We start from the raw sequence: 25,935 nt of genomic DNA, 5'->3' as shown, positions 1-25,935 counted from the left end.
TAGCTAAATGATCATGCATAAGTTACTTATACCTCCGTTTACTCATCTGTAGAGAAGGCAGAATAGTAGTACCTACCTCACAGGGTTGTTGGGAGGAATAAGTGAGAAAATCTATGCAAAGCACTTTGTACCTGGCACTTGTGTCAATAACTGTTGGCTACAGTTATATTTATGTGTGCAAACACTGAGCTGGGTGCAGAGGCTGCTGATGAACCCAGCCCCTATTCTCCTATTGCTTACAGGTACAATCAATAGTCATACAAAGACATATGGAGTTGCAACAGATAACTCAAAGGAGAGGGTCAAGGTGCTACCAGAGCCTATAAAAGGGAAATTTCCCTAGTCAGAGAAGTCAGCAAAAGCAAGGAGGTGATACTTAGCTGTGTAGGAGAAGTAGGAGTAGATGTTGAGAAGGGTGGCATAAGAGCTTTTCAGGAAGAGGCAACAGCGTAGGGAAGGCCACAGCGCAAGGACCTAGGAAGAGGTGAATGTATGTGCAGGGGTTGTAGGGAGAGATGAGGCTGAAGGTAAGAAGGAGCAAGTCGTGGGGCTGCATCAAGTTTTCTTCTTTGTGGCATGACCAGAGTTGCATTTTGTAAACCTCCTGGCTTCCATCTGATCAGAGGCACTGAGTAGATGGAGAGACACAGTTGGAGGCTTTTGCAGTCATCTGTACTAGAAATGCTGGTGGTTGCACCAGCGTGGAAATGAAGGCGAATGTGAGAAAGAATGGATTTGAGAGCTATTTGGTACGTGCGGTCAACGGCTTTATGTTGAACTGGATGTGAGAGGTGAAGGGAGAGAGGCCAAAGGTGCAGCTGAGTTTCTGGCTTATGTAACTGGCCGACTAGAAGTCACTGAGATTGGAAGTACTTGAAGATGTTTTGTGTTGTAAGGCCTAGGGTCAGAGAGCAAGGAAAAGAGAAAAACGTGGTTCTGGATGTGGTTGATCCGAGCTACCTTTTAGATAACGTATGAAGAGATGTCAGGTAGGCAGTTGCACCATTGGGGCTGGAGTTGAGTGGAAAGGTCTGGACTGGAGATGAGAATTTGTGAATTGTCTATACCTGTGTGGCAATGAGACAGGGGGACTGAAGTAGAACACTAGAGAGAGAGTGTGTAGAGAGGAGAGAAGACCTACAGAGGAGTTTTGGGTAGAGAGAAAGGGAGTAGTCAGCCCTGTCAGATGCTTCTAAGAGGCGAGTTTAGATGAAGACTGAAAATCATAGACTCTTGTTAGCAAAGTGGAGGCCACTGGTGACCTTAACAACAGCTGTATGGGAGAGTGATGAAGCCAGAAGCCAGACTGGAGAGTATGGAGGAGTGAGTGGGGAAGGCAAATGTGGATGGTTCTTTCAAGACGTCTGGCTCTGAAGGGCAGGAGAGAAACAGGGCAATAGCTATAAAGAGTTGGGGGTTCCAGGGCCAGTTTTTGTTCTTTTCATTTTTTAGACTGGAAAGAGTTGAATATGTTTAAAAGTCGATGGGAAGACAGTCAGAAAAGGGCAAACACTATATGATTCTACTTATATAAAGTACCTGGAGTGAGTCAAATTCATAGAGACAGAAAGTAGAATGGTGCTTGCCAGGGCCTGGGAGGAGGGAAGAATTATTTTTTAATGGGTACAGAGTTTCAGTTTGGGAAGGTGGAAAAGTTCTGGAGATGGATGCTCGTGATGGTTGTACAACCGGGTGAATGTACTTAATGCCACTGAGCCATACACTTAAAAATGGTGAAAATGGTACATTTTATGTTATGTATATGTTACCACAATAAAAAAATTTTTTTTAAGTCAATGAGGAGAAATCAGTTAATAGAGGGAGAAACTGAGTCTACTAACAAGAGGAGATAATAAGTAAGTGATGGGGGGGAGTGTTGATCCAAAGCCCAGCTGAGGATTAACCTCAGCAGGAGGGAATCAGCAGGAAGAAGAACCAGAGGGGTGTAGCTGGAGGCCGTTTGTAGTGGATGAATGAAAGGGCCTCTATTTTCTCTACAAAGTAGGATGCAAGGTCGTGTTGGAGGGAGGCTGAGGCGGAGAGAGGTTTTAGTAGAGGAGGTTTAAGCAAAGAAGGTTTGAAATTGTCTTTGAGGAGAGTGGAGGACAGAGTAACCCAGAAGAATGGAGTAGGATTTCCAGGCCACACTGGCCACTTTGAGGCTGGAGAGCATGAATTCAGAGAGAAATCAAGCTCTGTTCCATCAGGGGTGGTATGATCTGCGGATCAGTAGGCAACAGCAATAGAGAGAGAGAGCATGGAAGAGCCCTGAAAATTCTCTTGGACTGGAGAGGCCACTCCGTTCTTGGGCATCTCTTCATGGTGTTTAGTGAAGAACTAAATCCCAATCCTGCAAAGATTCCAGAACTTTATTTAAAGCCAAGGTAAGGTTGCCTGGGAATGAAGAGACAGACTTGTATCAAATTCCTCCATGTGAGTGACTTGAGCAAGTTGCTTTATCTTTCTGAACCTCAATTCCCTTATTTGTAAAAGGGGAATAAGAAAAGTTACGATGCAGGGTCTTTGTATGATCAAGTGAGATTACTAAGCGTGGAGCATTTCACCCAGAGCCTGGTAGGCAGCAAGGGCTCTGTAAATGGTGGCGATGGTCTCTAAGGAAGCTTGAAGGCCTGCCTCTGTCTGTTGAGGAATCGCTGTGCCTTCCCAAATCCCAGGCAAATGGGCCACTTGTTTCCCTGCAAGGATGCGGCTTGAGGCCACTAGCAGAAGCAAGGTAAGACTTCCATCAAAGGATAATTTTCAGAAAAAAAGTAAGATCACGACTCTCATACAGATATACAAATGAACACGTGTTAAAGAGTCTATTTTATTTATCTGAGGGAACCAGGCAGATGTTATAACCTGTTCAGAGGAAAAGTCAAAACAGCACAAGTTTTGAATAAAGGAATGAAACTGTTTTTTCCGTGAGGTGGGAAGGAGGAGGAGGGAAGTCAATCGAAACTCTACTGGGCGAGATTGAGTAAGCATGTCTGTAGTTAGCTACAGTTTACAGAGTTGCAGAACAGCTCCCATAGAATCAAAATCTGATAAAGAGAAAGGAAGTGCTGTAGACAAGGCATAGTTTTCCACTGAAGCACATTTTTCCCTCTGCTTCCTGATTACCTGGGCTAAGAGGAGCGTCGCCCACTTCCCAGGGTACACTGTCCACTCTCAAGAAAGCCTTTCCCAGTTTTCCTCAGGTCACACTGATCCTCCTTGCTCTCCTTCCGTAAGTGGCACTAAACATCTGGGCTGTTCCTCGAAGACTTGCGTCACGGGCAGCTCCATGACAGTGCTTCTTGTGATACTGAACTGTGACCAACACCGTTCCATCATTGCCCTTTTGCATCTTGATATCCTAGGAAGCTGGCAGTCCGTCTTCTCTCTCTCTTGTCCTGGTTGGTTATCCTAGCTATTTTGCGTCTGTTTCTTTGGATGAGCAAACTGAGTCCCCCCGCCCCCAGCACCCAGCAGTTGCTGAGGGAATAGCTGTGGCTTTGGTAGAATTCTGCCTTTGAGCAGCTCATTCTTTTCCCAGATGGAGAGCCCCTCCTGACAGCAGCTGTCTTCTGAGGGTAGCTGGGCACATGTTTGTTCAGTTTCCCCTTCTCCCCCTCACGTGGCACGAGACAGCATTTTGTGCATCTGGGCTGTGACCAAGCCATGGAAACCAAAAAGGTGGTTTTCTTATTGAGAAAATGGCTTTTTATAGACAACTGTGTCATACCGTGAAGTTTCAGCTCAGCAGATCTATTCAGGCATGCATGTGCCAGGTGTTGTTATGAGATTTGACAGGAAAACCATATAGCTAAATGTGTGTCTTTAAGTAAGTTCAGTTCTGACTCTAAGAGTCAGAAGGTTTCATGCGAGTCAGCTGAGTCCCTGCTGTGTTCAGCGGGTCCGAGGGAGGAGACAATGGGACAAGACGGCCTGGTGCCTTCCTCAGAAGCTCTTGTATGGGCTGGGGAGAGAAGACCTACGTCCTGTGCATAGCACACGCACACGTGCTGACTGGACTACAAGCAGGGCATTCCAAGGTTACTTAGTGAGGCTTATCCTGAGATAATAGCTAGTACACTTATTAAATACTTCTACTGTCTAAGGGCCATACATTGCTTATCTCATTTGATATTTATGACAACCCTATGAGGTGTGATCAGCAACCACTATTTTACATGAGGACACTTAAGCTCACAGAGTTTGAGTTGCTCAGGGTAGTGCAGAAAGTAAGTGATGGAGGTGGGATTTGGATCTAAGCTTGTTTGCCAGCAGCGTTTTAAATCCCCTATGCTTTCTTTAAGCTCCAATTTTTCTTCTCAAGATGCTGACAGACTGGTGTCTAGATAGGTGGGGACACTTTCCATTAAAAGAAGATCTAAAGATTGCTAAGGTGAGCTGGGTGATTTTGATGGAACCCTTTTGATATAGTATTTTAGCATCATGATTGGGAGCTGCAATTTAGACATGAAAGATATCCTGAGTTCTAGGACTTCTTGATTTTGACCAGCAGGCACAATCTAGGTCACTGATATTTTTCAGAACCAGAGAGGGAGCTGTGACTTGATATTGGCTCAGCTTGCCTTCTTATTCCAAAGCTCTGGGTCATAAGTGGTTTTTAACACGTCAGAGCTGCTTTCAGTCTTTTTTCCCTTGTGTGGCTCACCCATCTGGTGTGCAACCAGCTGCCCAGATTCCATTCAACCAAGCAAATAAGCTCCCACAAGACCTTGCCTGGTATGGGGGAAAAGTGGGAGAATGTAACATTCTCCTCCCTGCAAGGGCTTCAGTTGAGTTGAAGAGAAAAGAGCCCCCTCACACACAAAGGCAGTTTACACCCCCCCCCCCCAAATTCATATGTTGAAGCCCTAACCTCCAATGTGATGGTACTTGTGGAGATAATTAGGTTTAGATGAGGTTTTTGAGGGTGGGGCCCCCAAGATGAAGGGATTAAGATCCTCATAAGAAGAGGAAGGGGGGAGAGAGACCAGAACTCCCTTTCCTTCCACCTTGTGAGGACACAGGGAGAAGGCAGCCGTCTGCAAGCCAGGAAGTGGGCCCTCACTGGGGAACTGAATCTGCTAGTATTTTGATTTTGGGGCTTCCCAGCCTCCAGAACTGTGAGGAATAAACGTCTGTTGTTTAAGCCACTCCATCTATGGTATTTTATTATAACAGCTGGAACTAAGATAATACTTTAGTGTGTATTTCCTAAGAATAAGAATACTGTGTCTTATGTAACCAAAGTACCGTTATCACTTCCATACATTTATGTTGAAACCATAATTGAATCTGTCTGCATTCCAGTTTTAATTGACCTGATAATGTCTTTTATGGCATTTTTTTTATTCTAGGAGAAAATCCAGTTCAGAAGCTGGTATTGCATTTAGTTCTTATGCATCTTAATCTCTTTTAATCTGGAATATTTCCATAGCCTTTCTTTATCGTTTAAGATATTGACGTTTTTGAAGAATAAAGTTCTTCTTTAAAAAAACAAAAAAAAAAAAGAGTGATGTCAACATCATGGCAGAGTGAGCTTCCCCCATTGAACTCTCTCCCTCTAAGACATAACAAAAAGAACATTCATATTCCAACAGAAGCTATTCACACAACTCAGGGGATGTCTGAGGCACCCAGGCAACCGTACACCCAAGGACTGAGGTGCTGGAATCCCCAGAGTGAGTGGAAGGAGGTAAGAGGAGCTCCCTTCCTTCCCCAAGGACTGCGACCCAGAGACTGAGACCACGTGGCTCTCAGGGTGGGGCGGGGGGGCGGCATGTCACATGAAAACCAGCACTCTCCAAGACCCCTCACAGCCCGAGGGAATCCCACTACAGAGTGAGCGGAACTGTTGCAAGGGTAGTTTCAACAAGCTAGCCCCTCAGGAGAGCAGAGAGCGACAGCGAGGCAAGAAACCTCTGAGATTGGGGAGGCGAAAGTAAGCGCCCTTCCCCCACCCAGCCTGCCTGACTGGCGCTTCAGCTCATCCCCATCCCCAGAGGCAGTGGCCCCCAGGCGCCTGGGCCCCACCAGCAGGGGGAGCATGACCATGCCCCAACCCCACAGGAGGCGGCCCCCAGTCACCCGGGCCCAACCAGCAGTGGGGCGAGCCTGTGCCCCCACACCAGAGGCAGCGGCAGCTCAGGCCCCACCATGCCACAGCCCCAGCTGCTCCAGCTAGACCAAGCTACAGTCCCAGCTTCCCTGGATCTACTGTGCCACGGCCCCAGCTCCTTCGGCTTGACTGCCCTGCCCCGCCAGCTCCAGCGGCTTTGGCCTGGCCTGTGCTCAGGCTCCAGCTGACTTGGTGCCAGCAACTTCGGCCCTCTGCACTCCAGTTCCAGCTTCTTTGGCCCAGAGGCACTCCAGCTCCTCCTTCTGCAGCCCAGCGCACTCCAGTTCCAGCTTCTTTGGCCCAGCGGCGCTCCAGCTCTTCCTTCTTTGGCCCAGCGCACTCCAGTTCCAGCTTCTTCGGCTCAGTGGTGCTTCAGCCCCTGCTTCTTTTGCCCAGTGGCACTTCAGCTGCTGCTGCTTGAACCCACCCGCACCTGAGCCCCAGCTGCTTTGGCCTAGCTGTGCTCCAGTCCCAGCTGTTCCCACGCTCCAGCTCCAGCTGTTTCCACGCTTACCCCCCAGCAGCCTCCACTCAGCCACACCTCAGATCAGCCAGGGGTCAACGAGAGTGCCTGTGGATTGAGGCGGGCCAGAATACACAGCCCTTGACCCACACCCAGCAGCAGCAAGAGGAAACTGCAACCATATATTTTCACTATGAGGAAAAGTAAGCCAACACCGACAAACACCATGCAAAAATATATTAAATTGCCAGACCAAAAGGAAAATGACAAGCACCAAGAAGTCAACCCAGAAACCACAGAAATGTATAACCTTAATGACAGAGAATTCAAAATAGCCATCATAAAAAAGCTAATGAAATACAAGAAAAACAGACAGACAATTCAGTGAAACCAGGAGTTTCTTCACAAAAGAGATTGAAACTGTAAAGTAAACCAATCAGAAATCTTAGAGATGAAAAACACAATAGAGGAGATAAAGACAAATCTGGAAGCCTTAAGCATCAGAGCTGACAATATGGAGGAAAGAATTAACAATATTGAGGACAGCAATGCAGAAATGCTCTAGATGGAGGAGGAAAGAGAACTAAGACTAAAAAGAAATGAAGAAACTCTCGGAGAAATATCTGACTCAATTAGGACATCCAACATAAGGATTATAGGTATTCCAAAGGGAGAAGAGAGGGAAAAAGGAGCAGAGAACTTGTTCAAAGAAATAATATCTGAGAACTTCTCAAACCTGGGGAAGGAGCTGGAAATACCAGTGAATGAAATAAATAGATCTCCTAAATATATCAACACGAAAAGACCCTCTCCAAGGCATATAGAAATAAAGCTGGCAAAAGTCACCAACAAAGAAAGAATATTAAGGGCAGCTAGACAAAAAAAAAAAATAATAATAATATACAAAGGATTTCCTATCAGGCTCTCAGCTGATTTCTCAACAGAAACTTTACAGGCTAGGAGAGAGTGGAATAATATATTTAAAATTCTGAAGCACAAAAACTTTCAGCCAAGAATACTCTATCCAGCAAAAATATCCTTCAGATATGATGGAGAAATAATAGCTATCCCAGATAAACAAAAACTAAGGGAGTTTATTGCCACAAGACCCCCACTACAAGAAGTGCTCAAGAAGGCCCTCATCCCTGAGGAAAAAAAGAAAGGGGATTCCAAGTTTTGAACAAGGAGGAAAATAGGTTGACAAAACCAGAAAAATTGCAGTCCTCTATCAAAATAGACTAGCAGACACTTAATTATAAAACCAAAGATCAAGGGAAGGTAAGCACCAAGCATACATACAACCTCATCATGTTAAATGCGAACTCACAACACAAGAAGGAATAAGATGTGACAACAATATCTTAGAAGGGGAAGAGGATAGGGATCGAATTGACTTACTCTAAGGGAATAAGAGGCCATCAAAAAATGGACTATCACATCCACGAGATGTTTTATACAAACCTCATGGTAACCACTAACCAAATAATTAGAACAGAATCACACGTGATAAAGAAAGAGAAAACTAAGAGAACCCCCATACAGAACTTCCAAACTAAATTGGTAGTCTGAAACACATGAGGCGAGAAACAAAAGAAATGCAAAAGAACTGGAAAAAGAACAATAAAATAGCAACAAGCCCCCATATATCAATAATTACCCTAAATGTAAATGGACTGAAATCTCCAATCAAAAGACACAGAGTGGTGGGATGGATTAAAAATCAAGACCCAACAATATGCTGCCTCCAGGAAACACATCTCAGCTCTAAAGACAAACACAGGCTCAGAGTGAAAGGATGGAAGATAATACTCCAAGCTAATGGTAAACAAAAGAAAGCAGGTGTTGCCATACTCATATCACACAAAGTAGACTTCAAGATAAAACAGGTAATGAGAGACAAAGAGGGGCAATATATAATGATAAGAGGGACACTCCACCAAGAAGACATATCACTTTTAAATATATATGCATCCAATACAGGAGCACCAAGGTACGTAAAGCAACTATTAACAAACCTAAAAGGAAATATTAACAACAACAGAATAATAGGGGATCTTAACACCCCACTCTCATCAATGGACAGATCATCCAGACAGAAAATAAATAAGAAAATAATGGACCTAAACGAAAAACTAGATGAGATGGACTTAATAGACATATACAGAGCACACCACCCAAACACAGCAGATTACACATTCTTCTCAAATGCACATGGAACCTTCTCAAGAATAGACCACATGTTGGGAAACAAGCCATGCTTATATAAATTTAAGAAGATTGAAATCATAACAAGCATCTTTTTAGACCATAACACGATGAAGTTAGAAATCAACTACAAGGAAAAAACCAGGAAAGTGACAAAGCTGTGGAGACTCAACAACAAGCTACTAAATAACCAATGGATTGTTGATTAAATTAAAGGAGAAATCAAAGCATATCTGGAGACAAACAAAAATGAAAATACACCATACCAACTCATATGAGATGCAGCAAAAGTGGTCCTGAGAGGGAAACGCATAGCAATACAGGCCTACCTTAACAAACAAGAAAAAGCCCAAATAAGCAACCTCAAACTACGCCTAACAGAATTGGAAAAAGAAGAACAAACAAAGCCTAAAGTCAGCAGAAGGAGGGAAATAATAAAAATAAGAGCAGAAATAAATGAAATTGAAATTAAAAAAAAAAACAGTAGAAAGGATCAATGAAACAAAGAGCTGGTTCTTTGAGAAGATAAACAAAATTGACAAACCCTTTGCCAGACTCACCAAGAAAAAAAGAGAGAAGGCTCAAATAAATAAAATTAGAAATGAAAAAGGAGAAATTACAACAGATACCACAGAAATACAAAAGATTATAAGAGAATACTATGAAAAACTATATGCCAACAAATTGGACAATCTAGAAGAAATGGATAAATTCTTAGACTCATGCAACCTCCCAAAACTGAATCAAGAAGAAATAGAGAACCTGAATAGACCAATCACAAGTAAAGAGATTGAAACAGTAATCAAAAACCTCCCAAAAAATAAAAGTCCAGGACCAGATGGCTTCTCTGGAGAGTTTTACCAAACATTCAAAGAAGACTTAATACCTATCCTTCTCAAACTATTCCAAAAAAGAGAGGAAGATGGAACACTTCCCAACACATTCTACGAGGCCAACATCACTCTGATACCAAAGCCAGGCAAAGACAACTCTAAGAAGGAAAACTACCGACCAATATCCCTGATGAATGTAGATGCAAAAATCCTCAACAAAATATTGGCAAGCCAAATACAGCAACACATTAAAAAGATCATACGCCATACCAGGGACACAGGGATGGTTCAACATCCGCAAATCAGTCAATGTGATACACCACATTAACAAAATGAGGAATAAAAACCATATGATCATCTCAATAGATGCAGAGAAGACTTTTGACAAGATCCAACATCCATTTATGATAAAAACTCTCAACAAAATGGGTATAGAAGGAAAGTACCTTAGCATGATAAAGGCTGTATATGACAAACCCACAGCCAACATCATACTCAATGGGGAAAAACTGAAAGCCATCCCTCTGAAAACAGGGACAAGACAAGGATGCCCACTCTCGCCACTCTTATTCAACACAGTACTGGAGGTGCTGGCCAGAGCAATTAGGCAAGACAAAGGAATAAAAGGAATCCAAATAGGCAACAAAGAAGTGAAACTCTCTCTGTTTGCAGATGACATGATCTTATATATAGAAAGCCCTAAAGAATCCATTGGAAAACTATTAGAAATAGTCAACAACTACAGCCAAGTGGCAGGGTACAAAATCAACTTACAGAAATCAGTTGCATTTCTATATACCAACAATGAACTAATAGAAAGAGAATTCAAGAAGACAATCCCATTTACAATTGCAACAAAAAGAATAAAATATCTAGGAGTAAATTTAACCAAGGAAGTGAAAGACCTATACGATGAAAACTGTACGACATTATTGATTGAAATTGATGATGACATAAAGAAATGGAAAAATATTCCATGCACTTGGATTGGAAGAATAAACATAGTTAAAATGTCCATACTACCTAAAGCAACCTACAGATTCAATGCAATCCCAATCAGAACCCCAGGGTTATTCTTCACAGAAATAGAACAAAGAATACTAACATTCATATGGGGCAACAAAAGACCCCATATAGCTAAAGCAGTGCTGAAAAAGAACAAGGTTGGAGGCATCACAATCTCTGACTTCAAAACATACTACAAAGCGATAGTAATTAAAACAGTGTGATACTGGTACAAAAACAGACACACAGATCAATGGAACAGAATTGAAAGTCCAAAAATAAAACCTCATATCTATGGGCAGCTAATCTTTGACAAAGGTGCTAAGGACATACAGTGGAGAAAGGAAAGTCTCTTCAATAAATGGTGCTGGGAAAACTGGACAGCCGCTTGCAAAAGAATGAAAGTAGACCATCTTCTTTCGCCATACACAAAAATTAACTCAAAATGGATCAAAGACCTGAAGGTGACACCTGAAACTATAAAACTCCTGGAGGAAAATATAGGTAGTACACTACTCATGATCAGCCATAAAGGAATCTTTTTGAATTCCATGTCTACTCAGACAAGGGAAACAAAAGAAAAAATAAACAAGTGGGACTTCCTCAGATTAAAGAGCTTCTACAAGGCAAATGAAACCAGGATCAAAATGAATAGGGAACCCACCAGCTGGGAAAAAATATTTGCAAACCATATATCTGACAAGAGATTAATCTCCATAATATATAAAGAACACACACAACTGAATAACAAAAAAACAAACAACCCAATCAGAAAATGGGCAGAGGAAATGAACAGACATTTCGCCAAAGAAGATATACAGATGGCCAATAGGCACAGGAAAAGATGCTCAACATCACTAATCATAAGGGAAATGCAAATCAAAATCACGCTAACATATCATCTCACACCCGTTAGAATGGCTATAATCACCAAGACAAAAAGCAACAAATGCTAGAGAGGCTGTGGAGAAATGAGAACCCTAATCTACTGCTGGTGGGAATGCAAACTGGAGCAGCCTCTATGGAAAACAATATGGAGATTCTATTTTAAAAAATTAAAAATAGAAATACCTTATCATCCAGCTATCCCACTACTGGGTATCTACCCAACGAACCTGAAATCAACAGTCCAAAGAGGCTTATGCACCCCTATGTTCATCGCAGCATTATTCACTATAGCCAAGACATGGAAGCAACCCAAGTGTCCTTCAACTGATGATTGGATAAAGAAGATGTGGTATATATATACCATGGAATACTACTCAGCCATAAAGAAAGACAAAATCGTCACATTTGCAACAACATGGATGGATCTGGAGGGTATTATGTTAAGTGAAATAAGCCAGAAAGATAAAAATGAACAGTGGATGATTTCACTCATATGTGGAAGATAAACCAACACATGGACCGATAGAACTGTTTGGTGGTTACCAAGGGCTAGGGGCGTGGTGGGTGGGCACAAGGGGTGGAGGGTGGGCACAAGGGGTGGAGGGATGCACTTATATGGTGACTGATAAACAATAATGTACAACAAAAATCTCACAATAAAAACAAAGTTGCCAAAAACAAACAAAATATTTGGGGTTTGTCTGATGCTTGCTCAATATTAAATTCAGTTTATGTATTCTTGCCTGGAAAACTCCATAAATGGTGTCGTGTCCTCCTAAGAGCATCACATCAGGAGGCATCCACTGCTATCTGCCCCTCAGCTGATTTTAATTTTGATCACCTGGATAAGGTGTTGTCTGATTTCTCCGCTGTATAATGACTATTTTTCCCTTACTGTCTATGGGTGAACATTTTAATACTGTGCCATTATTCGGCTCCTCATCAAAATTTCCTCCTATATTTAATATTCATTGATCACTTTTGCCTGAACCATCTTGACTATGATGGTTGCAAAATGATAGTCTTTTGATCCCAGCTCTCCCTCCTCCATATCATCCAGTTGGCACTCAGAATTCTACTATAAGCAAGAACCTTCTTTCTCCTCCATTTACTTTCTCTCTCCTGCCCTCTGTCCCTCCCTCCCTTTCTCCTTCCCTCCCACCTATATATTATTGGTAAGAACTCATGGATTCCTATTTTTTCAATGGTTTATAATTCATTACTGTTCTGAGTTACTTTGGTCTTCAAATTGTCCCAGATTTGGCCAGTGGGAGTTCCTTCAAGCTGTTTCTTGTTTCTCTGTGACATGCATGCCCTCATCATTTATTCTTTTTTTTTTTTGTGAGGAAGATCAGCCCTGAGCTAACATCCATGCTAATCCTCCTCTTTTTTTGCTGAGGAAGACTGGCTCTGAGCTAACATGTATTGCCAACCCTCCTCCTTTTGTTCCCCAAAGCCCCAGTAGATAGTTGTACGTCATAGTTGCACATCCTTCTAGTTGCTGTATGTGGGACGTGGCCACAGCATGGCCAGAGAAGCAGTGCATCAGTGCGCGCCCGGGATGCGAACCCGGGCCGCCAGTAGCGGAGCGTGCGCACTTAACTGCTAAGCCACGGGGCCGGCCCGATTTATTCTCTTTTAACAATTCTATGCTTTCTGGCTTAACAAGATGTTCCAGTTCATTTTATACCGATTTATTGGGCTTTTAATGTTTCATCCTTATTAATTTTATGTGGAATGTACACAAAAAGTGTTCTGGATCAGAGACAGATTTCTTATTTAAATACCTTACAGTAAAATAATAAATGCATTAGTCCCTCGTTGCTAAAGTCCTTACTCCTACGGCAATGCAATGAGAGCTAGGTCAATAATCCTCCATGAGTAGCCAGATACTCCATAGGCAAGGGACAAAAAATAAGTGATTTTTTCCCCCTGCCTATAAAAGGCAGGAGGTAGCTGTCCTCTTCCCCTCCTGAAAGGGTCCCTTACTCCAGCCCTTTGGTATATAAATAAACTCACCTAGAGATGTCTCTAAGTTCCTGGGACTCTTTCCACCTGCTCCAGTCTTCCTGGCCTCTTGGAATACCTCTGTATTAACCTATAGTAGTCTGGGCTATAACCACTGGCTTCTTGGGGAAATAAGAGAGGTTTTATTATGTTCTGACTCAGAGTAGAGCAGTTAACTAGATAAATAGCTACAGATTTTATTCTCATGGTATATGAAGAGCCCCAGGAGTCTAGGGCTTTTTGCAGGAGCACTGAGAGATCCAGGGAAGTTCTATTTCCTCATACCATCCTACCCTAGCTGTGGGATATGTCATTTTTTCCAAGGTGCCCTGGTTCCTTTAAGTAAAAAATGGTATTAGAAACCATGATCGGGGCACTAGGTGTGTTCATGCCTACTGAGGTGTCTTTGCTTCTTGACCCTTTCAGCAGGTAGAGCTAGGAAATATATGCATGTATACACACACACACACACACACACACACACACACACGTACACCTCTACATACACAATACATAGACGTGTATTCATTTGTTTACGTATATACATACATATACCTGTGTGTGTATCTATACACATCTACACAGACACATGCATAGACAGGCAGATATGCCTATTTTAAAAGTGATAGACTGAAACTGATACCTTCAAATTCAGTCTATCCACATAGAGATATTCCTTGCCTTCCCCATTCTATATTTGTATTTACCTTCTTTCACAGTGAGAATCCTGCTTCTAACAACATCAGCACATTTATTGACTTGCTCAAATCTATCATACATCTAAAACAGTTTGAAAATTGCCTTGCATATCTCTACATAAAACAAACCTACTGAAGAGATCTCAGGATTTGTTTGCAGCTCTCCTCCACACCAGCCAAAGATGGAGGTTCTAAAGTCAAATAATGTGTACCTAAGTTACCTGGCTCAGTCCTTCGGTTTCTCTTCACTGAGACTACTGATTTAATTTGAAATTCAATTGTAGTCATTTTGTTTCAGTTTTAGGTTTTTCTTTTCCTTCCTCTTTTTAAAATATGCAGAATATTAATATGCTTCCAAAATTCAAAACTATCCAAAAAGGTATACTTGAGAAGTGTTACTCCTAAATTCCTTCCACCCCATTCCACCACCACCCTTTGTAGGTAGGCAACTTTATTGTTTACTAATTTATTCTTCTGTATTTCTATCTGTTAAGACAAATAGATGTATATATGTTTTCTTAATTCCCCTTGTTTCCTACACAAACGTAGTGGACTATATACCCTCTTTTACACTCTGCTTTTTCTCCACTATCTTCTGGAAATCACTCCGTATCAGTTCATAGAGATCGTCCTCATTCTTTGTTATAGCTGCATAGTACTCCTTTGTGGCTAAGTTTCATAGCTTATTCTATCAATCTCTTTTGCTGAGACATTTAAGTATTTTCCCACATTTATTTCTCTTAATACTTGATGGTTCTTTTGATGACTTCCTGTGATGCCAGGTAGAATTACAGGTCCCTCTGATTTGGGGTTTGTGGTGGTTTCAATTTGTGGGACCTTTCTCTCTGTTAAAGCTCCTCCTGTCCAAGTCCAGTTTACAAGGGTCAGACCTTCCTTTAAGGCCCAGAGCCCCCATATCATTTTTCATATCTACTCAAGACCCTGACCACTCCTTTGTTTGTCTTCCTGTAGCGCTAACTAGCTTTGCAAATCTGACAGCTAAAGCACACACTTTGCTTTATCATCACTTAACGTTTTGAATGAAGGCTGCCTAGTGGGAAAAGATCAGACAGACCTTGATTTATATCCCAGCTCCACCCCTTCCTAGCTGTGTCATCTTTGGCCAGTTACATAACCTCTTAGAGCCTCCTTTTCATGCCTTGTTTGGGGCTTAGAAATATTGTGAGGAATAAATGATTAAATGAGAAGACATTGACCTGAATTGTTGTGTGCGTTTAACAAAACCACTAAGTCTCAACTGCATAGTTGAGATCTACACACACACACGCACACACACAGGGAGGGTGTGTTAGTTTCCTGGGCCTGCCATAACAAAATACCACAGATGGAGTGGCTTAAACAACAGAGATTTATTTTCTCACAGTTCTGGAGGCCAAAAGTACAAGATCAATGTGTCGTCAATGTTGGTTTCTGATAAGGACTCTCTTCCTTGCTTGTGGATGGCCGCCTTTTCTCTGCGTCTTCATGTGGCCTTTCCTTTGCGCGCGTGTGGAGGGAGAGATCTCTGGTGTCTCTTCCTCTTCTTATAAGGCCATGAGTCTTGACAGATTAGGGTCCCATCTTTATGTCCTCGTTTAACCTTAATTACCTCCCTGCACGTCCTGTCTCCAATACAGTCACATTGAGGGTTAGGGCTTCAACATATACGAATTTGGAGGGGACACAATTTAGTCCATAACAAAGGGGAAAAGGATTTGGGAAGAAAGAAGACCACCGTATTCATGATGGTAATATCTGAAGAATGCAATTATGGATGGTTATTATTTTCTTTTTATATAGATAGATAGATAGACAGATGTGTGTGTATATTCTTTCCTTATATTTACTAACTTTATGCAGTGAGCATTTCTTATTTTATGACTGGAAAGTTTACTTTAAACAGGTTTCTAAAACAGCAACACTCCCTCTCCCTGGAGTAGCCTTTTCCTGGCAGGTGTTCCTTGGGGTTCTGTTGCTCCGGCAGTGACTTACGCTCCTCGTCATGAGGCCCCAGGGATCCCTGAACTCAGGTCATATTCTGCCTGGGGATGAGTACAGGAGCATTTCAGAAGAGCTTCTCTCCCAAGTCCCTTCTGCTGCAGTTGGAAAAATGACAGACTGAGGTGTCCAGGCATGGGTGGTGACCCAGGTGGGGCCTTACAGGGTGGTAATATCCTATAAATAAGCACCTGAGGCCTGGAAAGGGGAAATGACCCACCTAAGACCACAGAGTGAGTTAGACACAGAGCAGGAATTGGGATTCCTGGGCAGTTTTGAGGCGTTCTTTTTCTGAGAAAACCTTTGAATCTCACATAAAGGGCCACTAGAGTTACTGTGTAAGTTCGTAGCCATGTCCATTTAAGGTCAAGGAGTGCTTTTCCAGCTTCTCCCCTTTGCCTCCACCAGACCCCAGCCCTGGCCATTTTCTGTTCCTCCTCTCTGGATAAAACCAGAATTTAGCTTCACCTCTTCTCAGTTTCATGGATTACTTTGTCATTTGCTTCATGTAACTCCAGTGAATGACCCTCTTCCCATTGTATATGGTGAGAACTGAGGATGGCCCGGATCCTGATAGTGTGCTGGCTTATTTAAATGTCTTGTGGTTTATGAATGCAGCCCTGTGGGAACAGAAAGAACACTCTGGTAGGAGCTGACCTCTGGACTCTGGTCCTGGCTCTGCCTCCAACTCAACCTGGAAGCCTCAGACAAGTCTGTCTTCTCTCTGGACTTCAGTTTACCCATCTGAAAATGATGGATTTGGATCTAGTCCCTTGAGGATCTTCCAGCTGTGACATGCTACAGCTCAGACAAGAAGCAAAATTCTTATGACACTTCCGTACCTCTCATCCAGTGCTTTCTTTGACATCTCCCAAGAACCATGGCTGTCCCACCCTACCCTCTTTGTGTGAGGCAGTACAGTGTGTAGATTAGAAGTGTGGACTCTGGAGCCAGACAAAAGGGCCCCAATGCAGACTCCCCTACTTACTAGCTGTATGGCTTGGGCAAGTTACTTGGTGTCTCTGAGTCCATTTTCTTATTTATAAAATGGGCATATTAATAATTACCTCCTAGAGCTGTTGTAAAGATGAACTGAGATAATATATGAAAGTACCTGGCCTGTAATAAGCATCATTAAACAACATCTGTTGTTGTCCTTTATTGTAAAGGAGAAAACTTTGTGCATCTCTCTTGGGATTTCTGGGGACAGTGAAGCCACAGATCGTGGGAAAGTCTTGGTGCCAGAAGTTGCTGCCACTGGCCTCCTGCTTTGTATACTAAGAAAATTGCTGGAGAGGGGCTGTGGCAGGAGGAGACATTTTTTGAAATCCCGGTTATCTCTAATCCTCCTGAGTACATATAAATCATAATAAATGAGCTCGTGCAGGCCAGCCTGGGAGTGTGGGGAGGAGAGGATCTGTGACTGGTTTCCTAGCAGGTCGCCTGTGAGCATCTCACCAGCCTAGTTTAAAAATGCATGTTTTTGCGTATACAATGGCCCCTACACACAAACCGACTACTGGATTTGGTGCTCAACCATAGACACAGCCATCTGTTCCAGTGCTGCAGAAAACACTGGCTGTCCTGGATGCATGATGCGTAAATACTGCATACTGGACTTTGTAGGCGATTGAAGGGGTTTCTGGAGATCATTTTGGTTATACGAGATTCTGACTTTAAACCTCACTCCCTGGCCCCCACACGAGGTGTGACTGCAGGGAACGATACGCCGAGCCATTTTCACTGTACCCTCGCCCCAGTAACCTCAGAGTCTGAGTGGAACCTTTTCTGCTCTATGGCTGATTGATTATGACGAAATGTCTGTTTAGGTCCACACAGTTTCAGCTGGCATCTTTGCCTTCTTCTCACTGAAGTTAAGTGCTGCACCAAAACTCAGAAGCCTCGCGGGGCTCTGGGGCCTCAGGTGGTACCTGTAATGTGTCAGTTATGACAAATGTTTACATGCCAAATGTTTACATGTAAATGTCCAAGTGACAGCCTGTCTGTTTCTTCCTGCAGTTTGTCACCAAAGATAGGCTCTTCTTCAAAGACGATTTGTACAATGAAGGAATCCTAATTGTGTGGGACCCGTCTCTTTACCATGCAGATATCCCAAAGGTAAGTGGGTGTCCATGGGAAAGAGGCATTGAGTCTCCTGTTTGCCTATAGATTTTCCTGAGTTCCTGGGTTTTTAAAGTCATGGCTGACCTGGGCCATCCCTGAGAACTGGCTATTTCAGTTTTAGGGCATCCACTTTGTCTGGACTAGCAGTTCAGAGGTGTTCCTGTCCTATACCAGTGCCCTCCATGCCCTGCCCTGCCATGTATTTGTTTCCTAATCATGGTATGTATCAGGAGTAATAGAGGCTGGATTTCTCACTATCTGGGATGATTATGTTCATTTAATACAATTATTCCTGATCAGTATCAGCAGGAATAGACCGTGGTTACTATTATTCCTATACATACTATTACCACACGTTGCACAGTTCCCATTTCCAGAATTCTTCTCATATCTCTCTCATAACAACATGAGGAAATAGATAGAAGCATGGTTGTTACCATTTTACAGATGAGGAAACTGGAATGTGGAGAGGGGAGGTCACCGGGCCCAGGGCTTGATTTCCTGAGCAGAGGGCCAGGTCTGCACCAGCTGCTCTGTCAGGGAAGGAGTCTTGGGCTGCTGGATCCCCAGCCTCTCTGGAATGGCCCTCCCACTGTTTGTCGTGCGTGTCAGTTGGCCTCTCCCTGACATGGGCTGCAGTGGCCCCTGGAGAATGGCTTTAGGGAGGAAGGACAGAGAGCACTGTTCTTGGGACCCTTCATTCTTAAGTTGGACACACCAAGGCTGACAGGCCCTGGTGATCCCTCCCATGCTCGCTACCTCAGTTTCCACAGTTTTGCACTGATCTCACTTAGAACTGAAATTTGTCTGGATCAGGACAAGGACTCTGAACCCACAGATGTGGCAAGCTGTGCCCCACTTCTCGCCCCTTTAAAAATGAGAGGTGGGGTTAGACGATGCAAGGGCCGCTTTCAGCTCTGATATCATTCCCACATTCTATGGTCTTGAAGTCTGAGCTATTCCAGGGTCACCAAGCTCAAAATTCCCTGTGAACACTGGCTACGTGCTGGGTACCCTCTGCTATCAAGTGAGAGCTGTGATGTGGAGGAGAGGTCTGGAATCTGCTCCAAGGAAGGGGCTGTTCCTTAGGATCCTGCCTTGGTCCTCCCCCGCCCCCAGGTCTTCAGATATGGATGACTGCCTGGGGGCAGCAGTGACACTGGCACATTTCTCTCCTTGAGGAGACTATTTCCTTCTTTTTCAGTGGTACCAGAACCCTGACTACAGTTTCTTTGATAACTACAAGAGCTACCGTAAGCTGCATCCCGATCAGCCCTTTTACATCCTCAGGCCCCAGATGCCATGGGAGCTGTGGGACATCATTCAGGAAATCTCCCCAGAGGAGATTCAGCCCAACCCCCCATCCTCTGGGGTGCTCGGTGAGTCCATGTCTGGGAAGAGACCTCTCATGTTTGTTTCTAGAAGAGATTAGCTTTCTTCTAGGGTCTCGTTCATTCTTCATTTGTTCACCAAACAATAGCTAGGGTTTTGCTGTGTTTGTACACTGTGCCAAGTTCTAGCTAAGATACCCAGATCAATAAGATAGAATTCTTCTCCTTTAGGGGGTGTGGCGGGGGAGTTCAGTCAGATGTCTGAGGTGACATTTAGTTTGTGCCAGGAGGGAGTGACCACCTGGCGTAACAGGAGAGAGGACCCCCTTTAGGTGGACAATCCGAGAGCTTCACGGAGGAGTAGCATGGGACCAGGCCTGGGAGAGGGGCGGATCTGACAGATGGAGATGGAGTAAAGGGAACAGAGGCAAGAGGGGAGGCAGGAGAACAGGGGGAGCAGGGCTGGGGCTCAGGTGAGGCAAGTGAGGCACTTGCTTTGGGCGCAAAATTTAAGTGAGTGCCAAAAAATTCAATGAGAAGATAATATCTTAATACAGTATCTTTTAAAAAAAAATTACAATGCAAAATTTTGTGATGAATGAAATATCAAAATTTTAAATAAAGACAGAATTAGTAATAATGTCATGCTGAGCCATACTGGAATCTGAGGAAAAAGGAAGAATGGATAATACATTGCTCGAAGTTTCAAAAATTTGTTCAACCTTGTGAACACCCTAGTGGTGCCCGTGAGAGAAGAGTGAGCGGTAAAGCTTTACTGGGTTAGCGGCTCACGAATGGAGCTGTGGGAGCTGATGTGGGGTGGGCTGGGGTCAGAGTACGGGGGTCCTGAATGCTGCCTACAAACTTTCTTCTTGGACCTTCTCCACACTTCTCAGCCCTCCTGGTCCATCTGCCCTTCCCTCCCTTTCACTTTGAGTTTGGCTGGACCCTGGGCAATTGCCATGAGATTCCAGGCTCTGTGTGCACGTGGGAAGGGAAGCGCCCTCCTCTGGGCCCCCGCAGTGGACCACTTTCCCACTGGACGGCCCCAGCCACTCCCCAATGTGTTCCTTGCCTGCTCCGCTACTAGACTGCGGACTCCTTCAGGGTGGGCGCTGTGTTGGACTCCTCTTTGTGGGCCTGGCACAGGATAGGCCCTGTGCTAGATGTTCCTTGGGTGAAGGAACATCAGAGGCATTCCTCATAGGAAGAGACGGAGGCTCTTTCAGCATCACATCTTCTTTGTGCCTTTTTCTTCAGTTGTTGGATGGGCGCACTGGGGCTCTTCCTGGAGCCCTTCCGTGCAGAGGTAGATGGGAAAGCATCCTGCAGAACACTTTCCATGGCTCTACTGCCCGCCTCTGCCTAGGCTCTTCTCTCCACCACCAATCCTCCCCTCCTGCCCATCCCTCATGGCCATGGCCCCTGCCAGGCCCACACCAGTGCTTCCGGGAGGTTTACCTGAGCCCTCTCCCTGCCACAATTTCTAGAAGCACTTCTGATGTGCCTTCATCAGTTAGCTGCAGAGGTGTCTTTTCTCCCTCGTTGGACGAGGGGCAGCCAGAGGGCTGAGGCAGGGCTTTTCCTATATCTGACTCTTTTGGAACAGAAGAGTTAGTGTGGGGCCGGCCCGGTGGAGCGAGCGGTTAAGTGCGTGCGCTCTGCTGTAGCGGCCTGGGGTTCGCCGGTTCAGATCCCGGGTGCGCACCGACGCACTGCTTGGCAAGCCATGCTGTGATGGCGTCCCATATAAAGTGGAGGAAGATGGGCATGGATGTTAGCCCAGGGTCAGTCTTCCTCGCCAAAAAAAAAAAAAAAAAAAAAGAAGAGGATTGGCAGATGTTAGCACAGGGCTGATCTCCTCACAAAAAAATAAAAAAAAAAGAGTTAGTGAGAACTGCTCATTCATAAAAATTCCCTGTATTCATGGTTGACAAAAGGGGTGTTAGAGCCGAGATCTCATTGCATACTAACACTGGCCTGTGTGGTAGAGGAGTAGACAGATCACCCCTTGGGGCAGATGAAGAACCTGAGGCCCAGAGAGGGACATGCCCTGCACAAGATGACTGAGCCTGGTGGGGACATGCATGGGTGGAGCAGGAGCCTCCTGCCTTTCGTTGGGTTTGCATCTGAGTGTTCTGTGCTGCCTCTCTCAGAGCACCAACCTGGCCACACCATTGGTGATTGAAAGTCTCCAGTATCCTGCCTGAACGAGCAGAGCCCATCAGTACAGACCATGGTGTGCTCTTGTTCCAACTCTCCCTCCTCCCAGCTGAAGGAAGAACAACTTCCCTCCCCACAGTTGAGCACCATCTAAGAGGTTCCTCCAGGATGTAAAAGTGCTAGAAAGTACTGTCTACGTGTGATGGTTCTGTCTCCTCAGTCACTCATTGTCCAAGGACAAGGACTCCTTGTCCTCTCTCATCATATAGCTTATTGACATTGATAAATTCATTGACTGATTGATGGAGCCCTTCAATCTGCTAGTGTTTAGGGAGGACCTGCCATGTACCAGGCCCTGGCCTAGGAGCTGGGGATGCAAATATGCATAGCGTTCAGTGGCTCTGCACCCTGAGGAACAGCCTGCTGGATTGGCTGACCAGAAGAACTCAGAGTGGGAATCACAGTGATAAAGAGGAACTCCAGGTAGACGTGTCCCCAAATTTGTGCTGTGGCCTCACTGGGCAGAACTGCAGGGTGCTGGGCTGGGTTGTCGGGCAGGACTCACCTCTGTTCCCCTCTCCAGGTATCATCATCATGCTGACGCTGTGTGACCAGGTGGATATTTACGAGTTCCTGCCATCCAAGCGCAAGACAGATGTGTGCTACTACCACCAGCAGTTCTTTGACAAGGCCTGCACGATGGGTGCCTACCACCCACTCCTCTTTGAGAAGAATATGGTGAAGCACCTCAACCAGGGCACAGACGAGGACATTTACCTGTTTGGAAAAGCCACACTCCCTGGCTTCCGGAGCATTCGCTGCTGAGCATGGGCTCCCTGGCCAGGTCCCCTCACCCTTCTCCATTGAGCCTTTTATAGCCGGTCTCTTGGCCACCTTGGGCCTGGGAAGACCAAATTCCCAAACAATCACAGCCTGCATTCAAAGCCTTCTGTCAGCAAGAGCCCAGGGGCTTCAGGAGCCTGGAGGCAAGGAACCAGGTCCAGCCTGCCCTGTAGCTGCAGAGTGTGTGAGCCCAAAGCCTCCTGCACACATGTGTACACACACACCTAGCATTCTTTACAGACAGTCTTCCCCTCCTCTGACACAGGTAAATGCAAGATCCACCTTTCCCACCAAGGCTGCCAAAGCTGAGCTGCTCTCCCCACCTGAATGATGTTATCCTGGCAAACGTACCCCTATTCTGCTTGAAGTCTGCACCTAGACATTGATTTCATGTTTTAGAGAACTTCTCCCAAATTATGATTGTGCCTGGTACAAGATTGCTCTGGGGGGCAAGTAAGGGGTATGGGGCATAGGAAACATGCTTGATTTCTCCAGAACAAAGTTGCTCTCAAGATTGACACACCTGGGAGAGGCAATGTTTCTATCCCTTGGCTGTTTTGGCTGGTCCCAAGCGTGTGTGCTAATGAGGAAGAGTTGATGAACTCACAGCCCGCTCCATATGGAGATGAGAGGTACAGAAAGGTATAGTCTCCATCCTCAAGGTGCTCACATTTCAGTGGGAGAGACAGGGAGGTAGGGTTCAGTGTGCTCAGGGCACTGGGGGCTTGTAGACAGGTGGGACGGCTGTGCTATCTGTCCGCACTCCCACAAGGGGCCACATGCTTACTGTGTCTGTGGGTCATAGACAGCTTCACAGAGCTGGGGGCAGTGGAGTGGATTTTAGAGGACGAGACGAAACACATCAAGCAGATTTGGTCTGCATCATTTGAGTGGTGTTTTTCTTTCTGCCTTTATTACCCATATTTATTCTTTAAGATCTGCCTAAACTTATAGCCTCAAATCATTTTTTGAGGAAAACCTCTGTCCATGTCTGAGGTAGCAAGTGCAGCCCCATGGTAGATGCCAGGCAAACCATATGCCAACAACCTGATTTCTCCAGGCTCAGCCTGGCCTGACACTGTCCTTCCAGCTGGGTTTGCACACGGTGTCCACCTCTTCCTTTTTAATGCCCACCCCCAAGCCTACTCCTAACTGCCATCTTGTTTTTTCTGCCCCCTCCCAAATTACTTTTAAGCATTTTCTACTTTAAAAGTATCCTGACCCCATTTCTATGGCCCTCATGGGCCTTCCGTAGAAGGCCTCTCAGGGAGTGGGGATGTGGTTCCCTAGAATTTAAAGGTGCTCTCGGAGGTCAGAACCTTAGAGAGCATAACTGATTCTCACAGGTGCATCAGATTGCCATGCCCTCCAGCAAGGGAGCAGCGTCAGGGTCTCGGGGCAGAGGCCCTCCCACTGCGGTCTGAAACATGCTTCCCCGAAGGTTTTGCTAATCCCCTCCCCCTGGTAGAGAACCGCACCGGACTGGTCGGGCCCCTGGCAGAGAAGGTGAAGGACTTGATCAAGGTCACAGAGTAATGCTGTAGAGCCAGGGCTTCCAGATGCAGGTTGCTGGACTCCTGAAGCAACCCACGTGCTCAAGGGCCTCCAGTGTTTGGGCTCCGGACCAGCCGTGTGGGAGCTGGAGTATTCATTTGCTGCCAAACCTTTGGCTTATATATGCAGTAGAAAGAGCCCTGGAGTGAGAAGCCCTGGGTTTGCAAGATGCTGCTCCTCTATTTACTAACTATGCCACCATGGGCAAATTCTCCTCTCTTAGCCTCTGTTTCCACATCTATAAAATGGGAGTGATGAGTCTACCTCTCAGGGCTGTTGTGAGGGTTCCATGAAACACCTGTCCTGGCTCTGTACCTGGTTCACAGCAGGTGCTCAGTACATGGTGGTGTCCTTCCTTCTTTCACTAAGGACCTCCTCTGTGCTCACACCCAGCAGGACCCTGCTTTGAGGGAGGCCAGAGAGGGGGCCCTGTCATCAGGGAATTAACTGTCCTATTGGGAGATAGCAGCTACTCTGCTTGGAGCACCCAGGAAACCATCTAAGGCGGTGGAGGGTGCAGAACGTGGTTCTCTACCTCCTCCCTGCCTGCAGCTCAGGCTGATCTGCTTGGGAATGGGCTGAGCACTTGGGCCGCTTACTGTTGTGTGAGCTAGCCTTTTCCACCTTTCGGGGCCCATGAATTCCTGGCTTGCTTTATGTTCTGATTTGACAAATTCATTGCAATCTTTGACTCATGAACACTGAGCGCAGAGGAAAGTGGCATTCCATCAGGAGGAGATAGATGTTGGTGTGGACCCTGAGACTACACTGAGTAGATGCTAGCTTTTAATTGTTATTGTTAATGTAAGAGATCAAATTAATTTAAGTGTGATTCTGAGGTCTATGGAGCTTTTAATTCTGTATTCTCTCTATATGGAGACTCCAGTAAAATGCATAGAAGATAGGGGTATTGTTGGTCTGGTGAGCTGTTTAATGTTTGTGACAGATAATTTAAAAATTATGACTGGGGCCAGCCCGGTGGCGCAAGTGGTTAAGTGCGTGCACTCCACTGCGGTGGCCTGGGGTTCACTGGTTCAGATCCCGGGCACGCACCCATGCACCGCTTGTCAAACCATGCTGTGGTGGCGTCTCACATATAAAGTAGAGGAAGATGGGCATGGATGTTAGCCTAGGGCCAATCTTCCTAAGCAAAAAGAGGAGGATTGGCAACAGATGTTAGCTTAGGGCCGATCTTCCTCACCAAAAAAAAAAAAAAAGTTATGACTGAGTGCTGCAGGGAAGCTCGTTATCTCTACAGGATCCTGTCTTCAGTAGCCATCTATTCATCCTATACCATGAGATCCTCTAGTCTTTTCACCAATCAAATAAGCTATTGATATTGTTTTGGAGTTAAGACATCAATCTCAGAAACTTCTGAAACATGTCTCAGCTAACTCTGAATTATCCAAAGATTATATAAAATTTTAAAATAAATGTGTTTTTTAAAAAGCTCGTCTCTCTCTCCTTACTTGCTAAAGGAATGACTGCTGATTGTCAACTCTTGTCTCCAAGAAGACACGAATGGAATCCTGAATCCCCAAATCCTCTCCACTAGCTCCTCTGGCCTTAGCCTCCCTCTTCAATACTCCAGGGAAGGGAATGCTCACTTATGTGGCAGGATGGCATCTTTGAGATACTGACTGGCTTATTGAATTTTCTTCCTTTTGCTCTTGCTTGGATCCAAATAACTAAGCTGTGGTTCATCCAATAC

General features: G+C 44.9%; 1 protein-coding gene across 13 annotated transcripts in view; it reads left to right on the top strand.

Moving 5' to 3' along the window:
• Window positions 1-25,674, top strand: part of ST6GAL1 (ST6 beta-galactoside alpha-2,6-sialyltransferase 1) — a 123,549-nt gene extending 97,875 nt beyond the window's left edge. For all 13 annotated transcript variants that reach the window (XM_087439874.1, XM_087439884.1, XM_004424593.3 and 10 more), the window contains 3 exons: window positions 18,229-18,327; window positions 19,538-19,712; window positions 22,411-25,674. In XM_087439874.1, coding sequence (XP_087296000.1) covers window positions 18,229-18,327; window positions 19,538-19,712; window positions 22,411-22,652 — 516 coding nt within the window. In that variant the 3' untranslated portion in view covers window positions 22,653-25,674. The remainder of the gene's footprint in view (window positions 1-18,228; window positions 18,328-19,537; window positions 19,713-22,410) is intronic.
• Window positions 25,675-25,935: the final 261 nt, after the last annotated feature.

This window comes from Ceratotherium simum, chromosome 15 (assembly GCF_057802395.1).
Source record: "Ceratotherium simum simum isolate JZ-2026a chromosome 15, ASM5780239v1, whole genome shotgun sequence".
Classification (NCBI taxonomy): domain Eukaryota; kingdom Metazoa; phylum Chordata; class Mammalia; order Perissodactyla; family Rhinocerotidae; genus Ceratotherium; species Ceratotherium simum.
The sequence above is the reverse complement of the archived record's forward strand: the minus strand, read 5'-3'. Positions and strand labels throughout refer to the sequence as shown.